Genomic DNA, 15,633 nt, shown 5'->3' with positions numbered 1-15,633 from the left:
TAGTGTCCCCATTGGTGTTTAATCTCAACACTGATTGGTTGTTTTTAAAACCCCCTCCCAAAACTCTGACAACTATTGGGACACAACTTTGAAACTTTCCAGTTGAGATGATTTGATTGGTTACACTTTGTATTTAGCCCAACCCAAGCCCTCATAGTTTAGTGACTTGATTGGTTATTTGCCTGCTATGCAGATAGACTACAATCCCCCCCCACTATATCCTACTATACATGCCCAAAACCCTTAAAAAAAAAAACTTGAATTGAGTTTGAAATGTTTATTTAATAAAAAACTGAACAATCCACAATTGTCACAATCACAAAATAATATTACACATAAATATTAGAAGTTGCATACATAAACAATACTATATAAACTTATAAATATACAGACAGAGAAAGCAATATTAGAGTAAAATAAAACAAAATAAAAGCAACAATGAAAACTACATTCAAAGCAGTACAATGTAATGTAGCAGTGGCGGTTGCAAATTCAAAATAAGTGTTCGGAGTGTCATGTGTGTTGCTTGTGTTTTTAAAATGTTTTTGTTGCTTCATGTAAACCACGTGCACATATACGCACTCGACACGCAGAACACATATTTTGAAATTGGGAACCACACAAATGACGGGCTGTATACATGTTGTGACAAACTTCGCATCAAGTGCTCACAAAAAACAAGTCACCAGCTGCCACTGTAATGTAGTAAATATCTAAATAAAATGAACAACAACTATATTGATCTTGCTTTAAGAAATCAGTCCTACACTGCAAAAAATGACTCTTACATAGTATTATTGTCTTGTTTTTAGTAGAAATATTATTTAAATTAAAATGCTTTTTCTTGATGAACAAAATGACCTAAGAAAATAAGTCTAGTTTTAGACAAAATAAACAAACACACACACACACACACTTTAAGTGAATTTGTGCTTAAAACAAGCAAAAATATCTGCCAATGGTGTGAGAAAAAAATCTTACGTTGTCTTTTTTCATAAAAACTTAATTTAAGCACAATTTTCTTACTCCACTGTTAAGATATTTTTGCTTGTTTAGGCACAAATTTACTTAAATTGTATATTTTTGTCTAAAAACTACACATATTTTCTAAGGTAATTTTGCTCATCAAGAAAATACATCTTGATTTAAGAATTTTTAGTTTTTCTACTGAAAACAAGATAAAAATCCTAAGTTAGAAAGTGATTTTTTGCAGTGTAGATTCAATAGCAGAGCTCTGTCTTGGAATTAATCAAACATTTCTCACTGTAACACTGTCATTTCTCACATTTAAGAAAACCAGTTGCATTAAACCATTCAAGTTTTAAAACACAGATTTGAGTACTGTGAACCTAAAAAAATTGAGTCACATGCAGTTATGCACTTATATTTAAGTTCACACTACCTAAATATAAGTGCATAATTGCACAAGACTTAAGTTCACAGTAGTTAAATGTATGTTTTTTTAAAACTTAATGGTTTAAGGCAACCGATTTCCTTAAATGGTTTGAGTTAAGTTAACTGTTGTCAGCAAAGGTAAAGTTGATGCACCATCATCTGGACAGACATCTCTTTGGAGCCCTTTGGAAATATAAAAGTACATATAAGTATTTGGCATAATACTAGTACACATATACAGATACACACGACAAATCAAATGACATATAATTAAAGTTGTACATTTTAGAAAGTTTACATTAAACTGTACAAAGATACAACAACATATGATCAAAGAACTTCATAATATACATCTTACTTAATTTTCTGTGTTGATGTCCTCAGAGTCTGTGTTGTTCTGCAGCTTCATTACAGTAGGCTACTTCAATATTGTTGTCTATCAAACACAGAATAAAAAAATAGAATCACATACATCATAACACATCTATTAACTATTTAACCTCTTTAATTTAATAATTTCATTATTAAACTTACATCATTTTGGACAGATTGCAGTGACATCAATTTCTTCAGTGTCTAGATCAGTCTGATGTTTTAGCTTCCACTGTTACTTCGTTATATTTCTCTGGCAAGCACAGAATTAAAAATCAAAATCACATACATCTGTTTACTATCTAACATGTTTGATTTTAAAAAATTGAATGAATAAACATACATAATCTTTACCCAGAAACCTCTTCATCGTCCACAAAGTTGACCACAGTGTACATGACCTCTGTAAACACAAACATGAATAGACTTCATATTTAAAAAGATGAAGAACAGCAAACATATGACGTTTAAATATATTATTACTCCAAGCTTCTTTACAACAAGCATCTAGGTTCTCTAAAAGTGAAGCTGGCTTTGTTCTAAATCAATATAAAGCTATTAAAACAGTCTTGAAAAATAAGCAGCATCTACAAGAACTAAAGCAATGAGCCTTTAACAACAAAAGATCGTCTGTATAATTTAAAATAGCAGAGAGACACTTGCTAGCTGCTAACATTTCAAACACACAAGTTACTGTTGATTTGTTTGTTTTAACGTTAAGCAAAGAACGTACGTCTCATCTTGGCTTCTTTAAAGTTTTGTTTTTAAAAAATTAAACATCGAATTGATTCTTCTAACAGCCCGGTTTGAATGTTACTTCGCGTATTTTTAACCTCATGTTTACCGCTGTGTACCACGTATACCCTTAAAGTTTTACTGTTTGTGCTTTAAATTCAAACAGTTCTAGTATAAAGACAAAAACGAATCATAGTAAATAACATAATATGAACAAATAGGCAACCGATCAGCGTGATGCAGGCAAATGAATTAAATCAAACTTACCGTAATGTCGATGAGCAAACAAAGAGATCGAGAGTAATCCATGCAGTAACGGTTCGCGATTTTGAATCTTCCCGTCAAGCCCATAGGTAAAGCGGTCGCACCTGAAGGGTGGAGGTGCATCCTGGGAAATGTAGTCCTTTGGCGTTGTTTCTGCTTGATCCTCTGATCGCACTTAATATACTTTTTTTATAATCCGCGTTTTCACACTATGCATTGTTCTTTATACTTGATAATTAATAAAAAAAATAAAAATAAATGTTTTTATAAAGTTTATTACGTTGACAAAGCATGTTTAGTTGAAAAACATGTTAACAGTTATTTTGAATGATGCTCAGATTTTCTTAAATATAAAATCTTTGTGAATCAGCACTTTCTTGATGAAATACAAAACTCTGTATAAACATGCCTCAGGAATTATGTCTGGGTTTAGTGGATTAACTGCCATACTAATCATTGGAAACATTTAACGTATACCTAAATGAATTTTTACTTAAATATAAACTAATACTGAGTTAAGACATGTAGCCTAATTAATTTATTGTAAATTAATGCATTAACTAACAATGAAAAACACGTCATGTTGTAGTTAATGATGACTCTTCAATAGTTTATGATTAGTATATGCCTTAACCCAGCATTAGTTCATGTTAAAGTAAAAATGCATGTATGTCTTTTTTCACTGTGATATATTGACCCTTATTATATTATAAAGTCCCCATCTCTTTTATTTAAATTGATTGATTGAAGACAAACATTATAATATGTGGACTAACTTTGTACGAGCATGCATTATCATATGCTAAAAGTTACCTCCTCAGATAGACTAGAACATTGATTGGTGCCCAAACATTTTCCTTACAAGGGCCAAACCTGACTGAGGGTCGTGGGCCAAAAGTAAATTTGTTGTGTTATATTAAAATTAAAGTTGCCCTGATAACCCCTAATTTATAATTTTAAAAATAAATAAGCAAACATTACTCTGTTTATGCATAACTTATGCAGTTTTATTTTCCAAGGCTTTTTGTAGAAAAAATAAATCGTTTTGCCAATCATTTTAAATATCCTTTTCTCTGTGTGCCACTGCCCCAACCTCTTCATTTTTAGTCTATAGTACCCGAGTCCATTAATTTCCATGATGCATTTTATACACCTTCAAGAATGCATGAAACATAAAAAAATTCACTTTAATCCCTTGCATTTAATTTTAATTTACATTTTGTAATGTAAAAATACAACAAAAAATGATACATTTTAGAAAATGTTTAATAAAAAATACGAACATCTGCGTCAATGACTTTTGTTTTCTTTTTCCTTATCTCACGTGGCATGATGGGCCAAATTAAAGGTCTATTGTGGGCCAACTTTGGGCACCTCTGGATTAGAAGTACAGTAGCTGACAGATATCTGCAGATATGTTTACCCAAGTTTGTCAGTCTGTATCACCCAACATGTTTTGCATTCATATGTGAAAGACTGTCTTTTAGATTATGGACCCGTCTATTGATATTTTTGTTTCCAATTTATCAACATCCTAGCTAGCAAAATTTGTTACATGATGTCATTTGAACGGCTTCTTTTAAACGATGTATGCAGCATTGAGAGATACATGCACAATATTCTGACCTAGGGCAGTTGGAGACATGTTTTCAAAGTGTTGTAAATATATATTCTGAAATAACATTTGTTGCATTTCTCTTGAAATTTCACACATGAAAATGGTAATTGTGTTCATTGAATTTTAGTTATTTTGAATTATGCTAAGTTTCTTAAATAGACGAATTAAATTATATTAATAATAAACGTATTTAGAAAACACAGTTTTTATGTACCACAATACTGTATGTGCTGTCTTAAAGAGACATGATTAACCCCCCACCCCACCCCACTCAGCTCTGAAAACAAAGAAGACACCTCTACCTGTGGGTCATTAACATATAAATAGCCCTTTACACCTCACACCCACCCCTCCTTACAACCAGCTGTAAGGATTCCTGGAAACTTCCACCAGTTCCTACATACATCCACAAACGTAAGGTTTCTGGATGTTTAACAAGTTTACTTTGGTGTATTACCTTTCCAAGCACTCTGCCTCAAAAATCTGGCAAACCTAAAGTTTAGCAGAGATTTCCCATCCCGTATTTGTCCGTATACAGCTCTTTTCATGCAGTGAGCGTGTGTGCCCCTGCATATTTTACTTAATACATCAGAAGCATTCGCATTATATCCTGGTGATGAGGATTCATATAAATCATTGTTATTGTATAATTCTGCATCGTGTTATGTACCATGCCAACGTTTTTCCTAGAAAAAAACCTTAATATCCCAAGGCTAGTTTTTAGGTGTAAAACCTCCTGGTAAATTTGGATGATACTTTGAACACAAGAAGCATTGCATGTGCTCATCAAATCCCATAATAACAATTGAACACGGTTAATAGGCTTCACAAGCACAACAATTGCTGTGATATATGATTTTAAGAGCGTTTTCTATGCCTTCAGGTCTTAGAAATGTATTACATGCTATTAGATGATGTTGTGCTTCTGGTGGCTTTAATAATTGTATGTGTGGGGGAGCGCGGGTTGCTTATTTGTTGCCTCATATGATTTATTACTCTGCCCTTATGTTTGTTGGGAACATACTGTAGGTACCATTTTTTCTTTCTTTCTTTCTTTCTTTCTTTCTTTCTTTCCTTCTTTATTTTGTGATGAATCAATAAGGATGAAAATTGATCCCTGAGACCTTTGCACACTTTTTCTTGCAGATCAAGTTGCTTGGCATGCACTTTATCTCCTCTGAAGCATTCTTAGCAAACGCATATGTTCTGGCTGTGCTGCTTTTCTTGGCTTTGCTCTTGCAGAGGACCTTTTTACAAGCATCTTATTATGTCGCCATAGAGACCGGAATAAAGCTCAGGGGAGCCGTACAGGTAAGACTCATCTGGCAATATCAGTGGCGGCCGGTGACTTATTTTTTAAGGGCGTGCAAATGCGATGCTTGTCAAAACATGTATTTAGGCCATCATGTGTGTGACTCGTCATGTCAAAATATTGTGAACCTGTGCATCACGCGTCATGTCAAAATATGTGCCTGCTGCAGATGCATCAAAGGGGTTTATGATAAAGAGATGCTCGTGTTTGATACTCACATGTGTTATTAGAGTTTAGTGTTAAGTTAGTGTCTTGCGAGTATTTTGTGAACATGAGCGTCTGTTATATCATAAACCCTATCGACGCATGTGCAGCATGCGCATATTTTGACATGACAAATGATGCTCATAGATTCACATGACGCACCGAACACATACACTCACCTAAAGGATTATTAGGAACACCTGTTCAATGTCTCATTAATGCAATTATCTAATCAACCAATCAATCACATGGCAGTTGCTTCAATGCATTTAGGGGTGTGGTCCTGGTCAAGACAATCTCCTGAACTCCAAACTGAATGTCAGAATGGGAAAGAAAGGTGATTTAAGCCATTTTGAGCGTGGCATGGTTGTTGGTGCCAGACGGGCCGGTATTTCACAATCTGCTCAGTAACTGGGATTTTCACGCACAACCATTTCTAGGGTTTACAAAGAATGGTGTAAAAAGGGAAAAACATCCAGTATGCGTCAGTCTTGTGGGCGAAAATGCCTTGTTGATGCTAGAGGTCAGAGGAGAATGGGCCGACTGATTCAAGCAGACAGAATAGCAACTTTGACTGAAACAACCACTCGTTACAACAGAGGTATGCAGCAAAGCATTTGTGAAGACTGAAGTTGGAATTTGCCGTAAACAGAATGAGAACATGGATCCATCATGCCTTGTTACCACTGTGCAGGCTGGTGGTGGTGGTGTAATGGTGTGGGGATGTTTTCTTTGCAATCTTTAGGCCCCTTAGTGCCAATTGGGCATCATTTAAATGCCACAGCCTACCTGAGCATTGTTTCTTACCTTACCATGTCCATCCCACAAATCTTCATCAACTGCAAGATGCTATCCTATAAATATGGGCCAATATTGTTGAAAGGGGGTCAAACACAGTATTAGTATGGTGTTCCTAATAATCCTTTAGATGAGTGTATTTTGACACGCCAAAGACATATTTTGAATTATTGCCTCTCTGAAGAGAAGTCACAGGCCGCAACTGGTCAATAAACTATGCTTGCTATGTTTTTTGTTCAGTATGTTGTGTTGATGTGTTTTGTGTCCTCAAAAAAGTGATGGTATCAGATGTGCAGTAGGGCTGTTTATCGGCAAGAATCTTGCGATACAATACTGTACGTATTAGGATACATGGGTTGCAATGCAGTTGCGATACTGTAAAGCTAGACAGTATATTGGGATATTTCCTAATTTAGGGATATAATAGGATATAATTTCATGATTGAGATTCCCAATAAGCAAACAATAAGTGTAGTCTAAAAACCAGTAATGTACTATTAGTAACTGTTATTAATATCACTTTTGAATTGATATCTATTATTTTAAGAGTAATGCTAATATTTATTTTCCTACAGACTAAGATTTACAATAAGATCATGCGTCTGTGCACCTCCAACATGTCTATGGGCGACATGACGACAGCTCAGATTTGCAGCCTGGTGGCCCGTGACACCAACCACCTCATGTGGTTCTTCTTTCTCTGTCCAAACCTCTGGGCCATGCCGGTTCAGGTATTATGAAAAAGTTTGGTTTATCTTGAGAGGACATTGAACTTTAATAAAGTGATTTTGTTATTTTTTGTCATGTACAGATTGTCATTGGAGTAATACTTCTGTATTATCTGCTGGGTGTGAGCGCTTTGATCGGTGCAGCTGTCATCGCTGTTCTGGCACCTTTGCAGTATTTTTTGGCCACTCGACTTTCACGTGCACAGAAGAGTACACTGGTGAGCATCTGTTGTATGCTAGTGCGGTTTCATTGTGCCATACAACCATACAATCTTCAAAGTCTCCAGTCTATATCACCAGAATTTTATTATAATATTCTTCTGAATATGGCGTAACCTCATGTCATTCAGGAACACACAAGTGAAAGACTGAAGAAAACCAATGAATTGTTGAGGGGAATCAAACTCCTGAAGCTCTACGCATGGGAGCAGATCTTCAGATCCAGCGTGGAGGAAATACGCGAGAAGGAGCTGACCAATCTCCGAGCGTTTGCACTTTATACCTCCCTTTCTAGTGAGACTCATCCTTAAAATGTTTTCTGTAAACAAAGCTGCTTTTAAACGGTGCACATCGGCAAACGATGACATCATTTACTGGAAATGATAACATTTTCCTTTTATTTTCCCTGCAGTTTTCATGAATGCTGCCATTCCAATCGCTGCTGTTCTCACGGTAAGTGTGTGCAGATATTATTTTCCAGCCATTCAAAAAGAAAACAGCCAAGTTCCCATAAAATAATGACCTTAAGAAGCTAAAGCAACTTTTTTCAGGGTTACAGACAATCTGAACACAATGTCACGGCTAATGTTTTAAGATACCCGAAGTTTTTAAAATATTTTTATGCAATTTTTTCGACAGATATTTGTGGTTCATGTGAACGTGCACACTGCGACAGACTTCGATCTGTCTCCCGCTGTGGCTTTCGGATCCCTCTCACTCTTCCACATCCTGGTCACGCCCCTCTTCCTGCTTTCCAGTGTCTTGCACTCCACAGTCAAGGCTCTTGTAAGGTGATTGACAGCTCTCGCCCTAAAGTCTTTCAATACGCAGCATTATGATTTGTCATTCATCCACATGAATACCTAAATTAATCTTTTATTTTTTTCTTCCTCGTTGTTTGTTATCACACAGCTTCAGTGAATTTAATTTCATTGAGCTTTAATAACTGCAGATATTTCCTCTTTCTGACCTTTTTTCAGTGTGCAGAAACTGGGTGAATTTCTTGGCAGTGCAGAGATTGAAATTGATCATGAGCCTCCAGTCCAGCCTCCAGCAAACAACAACAGCAGTATTAAGTCTGTTGTGAGTATAACAATGCAGTTATAGTTACAGTACAAATCTGTTTATAATTTTAGGTTGTTTATAAAAAGATTGCCTGTGTTGTAACAAACCTACCAACAATGGTGTGGATTGGTGAGGAGGATATCATTTTTAAAATGATTTTTGATTTTTGAAAGATTTTCTTTAACAAATCTGAAAAAATCTGAATTTCCAAGTACTGCGTTGAAAAGTTAGACTAAGATTTATTCTAAAATAATAAGACCAAAGCTTGATCATTAGCCATACGTTTTTTGATTGTATAGTAAGTAAATTGTGCTTAACATTACTACAGTAAATTGAATTGGTTGAATGAAAAGGTTTTTGCTCTCTACCTTCAGTATGCGTTACAGCTCCAGGCCAAGCTGGTAAATCGTAAGAATAAAGCCAAACAAGATGTTAACAGGAACTTTCAGCAAGAAGACCAAGAACTTTCTTCCCAAGAGGAGGAAATGTGTATTAAGGTTAGTGTAAATTTCTAACTACTGGTTAAATTGCTGAAGGCTACAGGTTGCTGGTCAGGTCAACGATATCTAAGAAAACGTAGCAATTTTGCTTATATATTATGTATAAGAACTGTGTGGTTCTGAAAAAGATAAATACAAATACAAACATTAATATTTGAGTAAATATTACAAAAATTAAAATAAATCCACTAGTAAACATATTAATAATGAATAGCAAATAATACCCTACCTACAACATCGCACTAATACTTTAATTAAAACTACTTATACTATAAAACGTAAACACAAAGCATCTAGAAAGCATCTATCATTGTCTGAGTCATGTGCGCAGTAGCTAACATGACTTTGTTAGCCCAATTTGTGCTTAAGAAACGCTTAGGTTACTCACGTAACCCCGGTTCTCTGAAATAACGGGAACGAAGCATTGCGTCAGTTAGCTGACGCTATGGGGGGGGGGAAACTCCTGTTTACTCCGTGACTGAAGCCTATTGGTTAACGTCTGTACAAAGTACAGACCAATGACGTTTGAACCCGCGCGCGGGAGGAACGCGTCCCTATATAAGCGCGGTTCAATCGTCAGGAGCTCATTATTATTCGACTGAAGCGCGCAGCCGAATAACACTCGCTGCATAGACGTTTGTAGCACGGCAAGAGACGCAATGCTTCGTTCCCGTTATTTCAGGGAACCGGGGTTACGTGAGTAACCTAAGCGTTCCCTTTCAATACGGTTCACTTCGCATTGCGTCAGTTAGCTGACGCTATGGGGGAACGTAATCCCATCACGCCGTGCATACACAACGTACTGAAGTGCCTTACCGGAGAGACACTGCGTGTGGCCCTATACCCGGCATATTCACAGCTTTAAAAGCAAATGTGTAAGCACCATATAAATTGTTGACGCGCACACGGTGGGGTTTTAAACGCACCGGGGGCACATAACATAGCACAAGACGGCGAGGTACCGAGCGCGCCGCGGCTGTGCGAGATAAGTAAATTCAGAGTCACGTTGGTGAGCTCGCTGAGCGCACCGTGGTGTACACATAAAACGCATGAGCGTGCATGATTGAGCCGAGAGAACCTGCGCTCGTAGGGCAGGGACGTCTAAGCTGTACAATCTGACAACGTAGACGGCGAAGACCAGCCGGCCGCGTAGCAGATATCAATATAGATATAGATACCCCTGTAGACCAAGTTCATGAAGAAGCCAAACTCGCACAGAGTGGGCTCTATATAGGACATAGCTCATAGAGGGGCGTGAGCCAGTGCGATGGTTTCAACGATCCATCTAAATAACCACTGTTAGCAACAGACATAAGTAGTGAGTGATCTGCGCGTAGCGTGGGATTATACAGATACCACAATAGTGTGAACCCAGGTGCACCCTCGAGCGCATCGGGATGCATATAGGTAGTATTATAGTGCACAGATCGGTGAGCTTTCCAAGCGCGCCGTAAATGTGTATTGACTATAAATTGCACGGGCACAGGTGAACACTTGAATACATCGTGAATGCATATAGATGAATCAGAGTGTTATAATGCACAGGCCGGCAAGATTCTCGAGCGCGCCGTCATGTGTTCTGATAATAAATTGTGCGCACACGGGTGAACTCTTCAGTGCATCGTGAATGCGTATAGATAAATCAGTGCACAGAACGCGCCGTGAATGTGTACAGATATGATTGATGAACGTAACGGTGGGCACCCAACGCACCGTGAACGTACACAGATGAACAACAATGTATGTGTCACAAAGCATAACACAGCTGTGTATACAGGTGAGCTTTCCCAAGCGCATCTTATTGTATACCAAAACGTTATAGCGTGTACATGTGAGCTTCTCTAAGCGCACGGTGGACGCATATAATTAAAAACCATATCGTGCATACAGGTGAGCTAATGGGCGCACCTTTAATGCAACAAACCTCAGTAGTGCGCGAAGCAGGGATGTCGAAGCTGTAAACTGACAACGTGGATGGCGGGGACCAGCCGGCCGTGTCACAATTGTCAAATGAGAAACCTCAAAGACCATGCCCATGCTCTAAGACAAGTGAGCATAATTGTCACGGGAGGTGATAACGTCAACGATCCATAAATAACCTGTATTGACAGGTGCTCTAGTGAGTGATCTGTGACGCAGATGAACAGCTGATCGTCTGATGTACGTCAGACGTATGTGTCATCCAGGACCTTGGACAGTTCCAGAGCGCTGTGCCTCGGGCACCGTCCGCATCTGAGAAATGACAGGCTTATGAATAAAGTGAATGGCCAGCCGTAAAAGCATGGTTCGCTGTTACCGCCGCCGTCCGCATCTGACAGATGACAGGCTTGTGAATTAAATGAATGGTCGGTCGTAAAAGCGTGGTTCGCTGTTATCACGGCCACATAGATATAGGTAGGGGAGAGAGCCGCCGTGCCTCTGTAGTGAGGAGAAAAGTGTTCCACCGGCGATTCGCGGGGGGTTTTGACTTTCAAATGTCACTAGACAGAATGGATCAGACTTTGCATAAGGACGCCTCGTGAAAGGGGTCCTAGCAGCTTGTGTCAATGTGTCATAAGGCACGTAATGTAGGTCGTGTCCCACGGATGCGATCTCCGCACGCCCATCGTAATGGGTTAATATTGGTAGTTAAGCATGAGATGCGTATCACTCTGATTGAACATAGCTATAAAGCGATGCAATGAGTTTATAAAGGAGATGACTCGTCAGCTTGTTCAGGGGGCGAGATCTCAGTCTGGTTCAGTAAATAATGAAACCACCGTAGATTGCCCGACCGCATTATCACAATAACACGGTCGAGAGTGCTGCAGTGCTAAATCATCCTCTTAATGTACCGTATTCACAGTACAAGGTGATTTATATGAGACAAACGGCGTTCCACGCGCCGAAGGCTGATTGCCGTCGTAAAGCGTGTTCAACCCACAGCAAATGCTGGGCTAGCTCGTAATGACAGCACTTCATGCAGCCGTGTGTAACTTTGCTTAGTCAAACTGAAGTGGACTTATGAACAGAATGCCACGATATTCAGCTTTCTGAGGCTCGTTAGAGGGGTACGTGTGCCCGTCTTAAACGAGATGCCGCGCGCGTCTGACTGTGCGCGCGCTTTAAGCTTTGAAACTTATTGTGGCGGGTAGCAAGCTCACTTGAGGTTGATATTACCCTTAATATCTCCGAGTATTGGAGCGGAGGTGTGAGCGTCTTCGGATCCGCTAATATAAATCAGCTATATGGCCGAAAAACGTCATAAACCGCTTGGCTGTAAGCCTTTGAGTGGCCGTCCGGAGAGGGCGCGATTCAAACGCTTGGAGCCATGCAAAAGTCTGAGGCTGTCCTTCCTCTAGGAAGAGAGAATAACAGCCGTAAGACCGTGCTCGTTTGCGCCATCAGCATCGTAGCGGAGAAACTGAGGTGGGCTGCGAGCGAATTTGGCAGAAAGGTGTTAGAGACACCGTACAGTCGTGGGGTGTCAATACACAGTATATGGCCAAACCGGGGTTTTTTCGGCTAGCGTCGATAGAATTATGGACAGCGAGCCGTGTGTGCGTATTACTGATTGCTTGTCAGTAAGGCGATAAAGTGTTTAGAGACACCGTACAACCGTGGGTGTCAAAACACAGTATAGTAAGCACGGAAATTACTCTTTTTAGAGGAATTAAATACCGTTCGCCACTATAGTGAGGTCGCATAGCCGACAGTATTACACAGTATGTTTGGATAAACAGCACACAGAAAACATTTCAGGGCAGTCCAGCCGAGGCGCCACATAACCCCTTTTCTCCCAGACAGTTTCGTTCTCTGTTGATGCAGCTGTGCTGCGGAGACCAGAGCTCAGCCGTTCAGGTGCACAAGCCTCAGTAGTGACGGTGACCGAACGGCTCACGGAGCAGGGTAGTATGTCTAGGTGGTTTAATGTCAGACTGAACCCATTGTAGAGAGGAAGTCTGCCGTGAGGCCCGCGGTTTTGCCGTTTATTAAAAGGGCAGAAAAACCGGGTATATATATAAGAATGTACCAATATTCAGCGCACTGATATAGGACGGGACTGAATAAAGGGAGGTATTCGGGCCTCAGTATATTATAAACAAATTCGTTCTGCCTCTGATTCCGTCTAAACCAGAGAGAAATTACCAGGCAGACGAAGAATGAGCTATCTGAAGTGAGATCGGCTCAGGCCAGTAAAGCTCTATAATAAGTGTTTTAGCGCTCCAATAGAGGCGTGTCCGCCTTATCGAGCAGAAGAATGAGATCATGCCGCTCCAGGAGGGGAGGGGCATGAAGCTCTCTTATAATGAGTGTTCTTGGTGCTCCAATAGCGGCGAATCGGCCCTATCGAGCAGACGAATGAGATCGCGCCGCTCCAGGAGGGGAGGGGCATGAAGCTCTGTAAACGTTGAACACTGGACAGCTGCATTTAGAGGCAGCGAGCCGTAATACCGCGTGCTAGCTAAGCCGTTAAGAGACCTCACCACTGTGGGGAAAGGAGCGAGGGACTCCGCGAGCGTGGAGCACGAGTGGCTGTGCTATGACAGAGACAGGGGCAGACCGCCCGTGTTTGCTTGTCGTATGCATCTATCCAGGTCTACGGTTCCCCGCTTGTTCATCTCAACAAGAGAGGAACGGCAGAGGGGAGCAGCAACACAGACAGAACAGCCATGCGTCGTGACGGTATCACCCGATGCACTCGGGGGATTAATATATGTGCCAGAGATCTCGCCACTGAATGTGAAAGGAGCGAAGGGACTCTGTAAGCATGAACGGTTGCGGTGTGACAGAACACAGGGGGGGTTAGTCCGTGTGTGCTTGTCTATGCATCCATCTAGTCTCATGGCTCGCCGTGTGTTCATCCCGGCAAGAGAGGAACAGCAGGGGGAGCACGAAACATGGATAAGACAACCAAAGCATAAGCGCGGTCCCGGCGTGGGAGGTGCCAGACCGGTAACGCGCTCGGAGGAAATTCATAGCAGAGACGCTCACCGAGCCGCTGTGCTGGACGCTATTACAACAGCGCCTGCTCTTTTAGCTTATAGCTTTATATTAAAAATATTGATCTTACCGGGCGGCCGCAGGGGAGACCTCGTCAGGCGTGTGTCCGCTGCACAGGGCTCGTACCACGGCAAGCGAAGGCTATCTTCGGTTCTCGGCCGGAAAGCGGCAGGGGAAGACGCTAGACCTGGACTCTGCTATCTTCGGTTCTCAGCCGGAAAACGGCAGGGGAAGACGCTAGGCCTGGACTCCGCTGCAGGGCTTTTGTCAACGGCGAGGTAAGGCTTCTTCTTTTTCTTCGGAGCAGCGAGAGGTTCGCGCTGAAGGAGAAAATAATGAGCTCCTGACGATTGAACCGCGCTTATATAGGGACGCGTTCCTCCCGCGCGCGGGTTCAAACGTCATTGGTCTGTACTTTGTACAGACGTTAACCAATAGGCTTCAGTCACGGAGTAAACAGGAGTTTCCCCCCCCATAGCGTCAGCTAACTGACGCAATGCGAAGTGAACCGTATTGAAAGGGAACAAAAGGTATCATACAGTTGATGTCAGGTTTAAATGTTGGTCAGAAATAGATTGTTAAATTTTGATTTAAGCACACAATTTTAGAGATATCTGGAGTGGCGGCTGGTGACTTCTTTTTTTGAGGGCACACAATGCGAAGTTCGTCACAACAAGTGTGTAGCTTGTCATGTGTGTGGTTCGTAATTTCAAATTATGTGTTCTGCGCTTTGAGAGATCGTGTGTGCATCACGTGTCTTGCCAAAATAAGTGCCTGCTGCAGGCGTGTCTAAAGGGTTTATGATAAAAGAGACAATCACGTTTGCCAGATATTCGCATAATCTCATGCATAATCAGAGTTTAATGTTAAGGGAGTGTCTTGCGTGTTTTTTGTAAACGCGATCGTTTCTTTTATCATAAACGGTTTTGACGTGTGTGCAGCAGTCACTTATTTTGACAAAACACGTGATGCACACAGGCTCTCTCGACACGCAGGACACATATGTTGGAAAAGGGAACCAAACACATGATACTCCAAACACTTATTTTGAATTAGCGCCCCTCGGATGAGGAGTCACAAGCTGCCACTGGATATCTGTCTTTCCCCAAGTAGATAGGACTTTACTCTTGCATGACTAATTTAACTGCCTGGAGGCTTTGCAAAGATGGCCGCCTATTGGTGTGACTTCCCTAAATGTTTTATAACAGATGTAACCAATAAAAATGTACAATAAATCATTAATAATATAGTTAAAATATTTTCATAATAATAATAACTAAATGGAAAGCAACTAGAGATTAAGCAAATACTATTAATAATAAAATGCTTAAATAAACTAATTTAGGCTTTGATTAAATTTCCCATCTGAATCACAAACATAATGGGCACCACTGGTTGAATGACATGGCTATGTTGGGCCATAACATGGCAACGTTATGT

General features: G+C 40.3%; 1 protein-coding gene across 1 annotated transcript in view; it reads left to right on the top strand.

The window, feature by feature from the left end:
- abcc8b (ATP-binding cassette, sub-family C (CFTR/MRP), member 8b) overlaps positions 1-15,633 on the top strand; it is a 45,753-nt gene that overhangs the window by 7,759 nt on the left and 22,361 nt on the right. Inside the window, exons 8-15 of the mRNA XM_073815703.1 lie at positions 5,531-5,695; positions 7,274-7,429; positions 7,510-7,644; positions 7,777-7,939; positions 8,058-8,098; positions 8,285-8,436; positions 8,626-8,728; positions 9,085-9,207. Of these exons, the coding sequence (XP_073671804.1) occupies positions 5,531-5,695; positions 7,274-7,429; positions 7,510-7,644; positions 7,777-7,939; positions 8,058-8,098; positions 8,285-8,436; positions 8,626-8,728; positions 9,085-9,207 (1,038 nt within the window). The remainder of the gene's footprint in view (positions 1-5,530; positions 5,696-7,273; positions 7,430-7,509; positions 7,645-7,776; positions 7,940-8,057; positions 8,099-8,284; positions 8,437-8,625; positions 8,729-9,084; positions 9,208-15,633) is intronic.

This window comes from Paramisgurnus dabryanus, chromosome 9, assembly GCF_030506205.2.
Source record: "Paramisgurnus dabryanus chromosome 9, PD_genome_1.1, whole genome shotgun sequence".
In the NCBI taxonomy this organism is placed as follows: Eukaryota; Metazoa; Chordata; class Actinopteri; order Cypriniformes; family Cobitidae; genus Paramisgurnus; species Paramisgurnus dabryanus.
The sequence above is the reverse complement of the archived record's forward strand: the minus strand, read 5'-3'. Positions and strand labels throughout refer to the sequence as shown.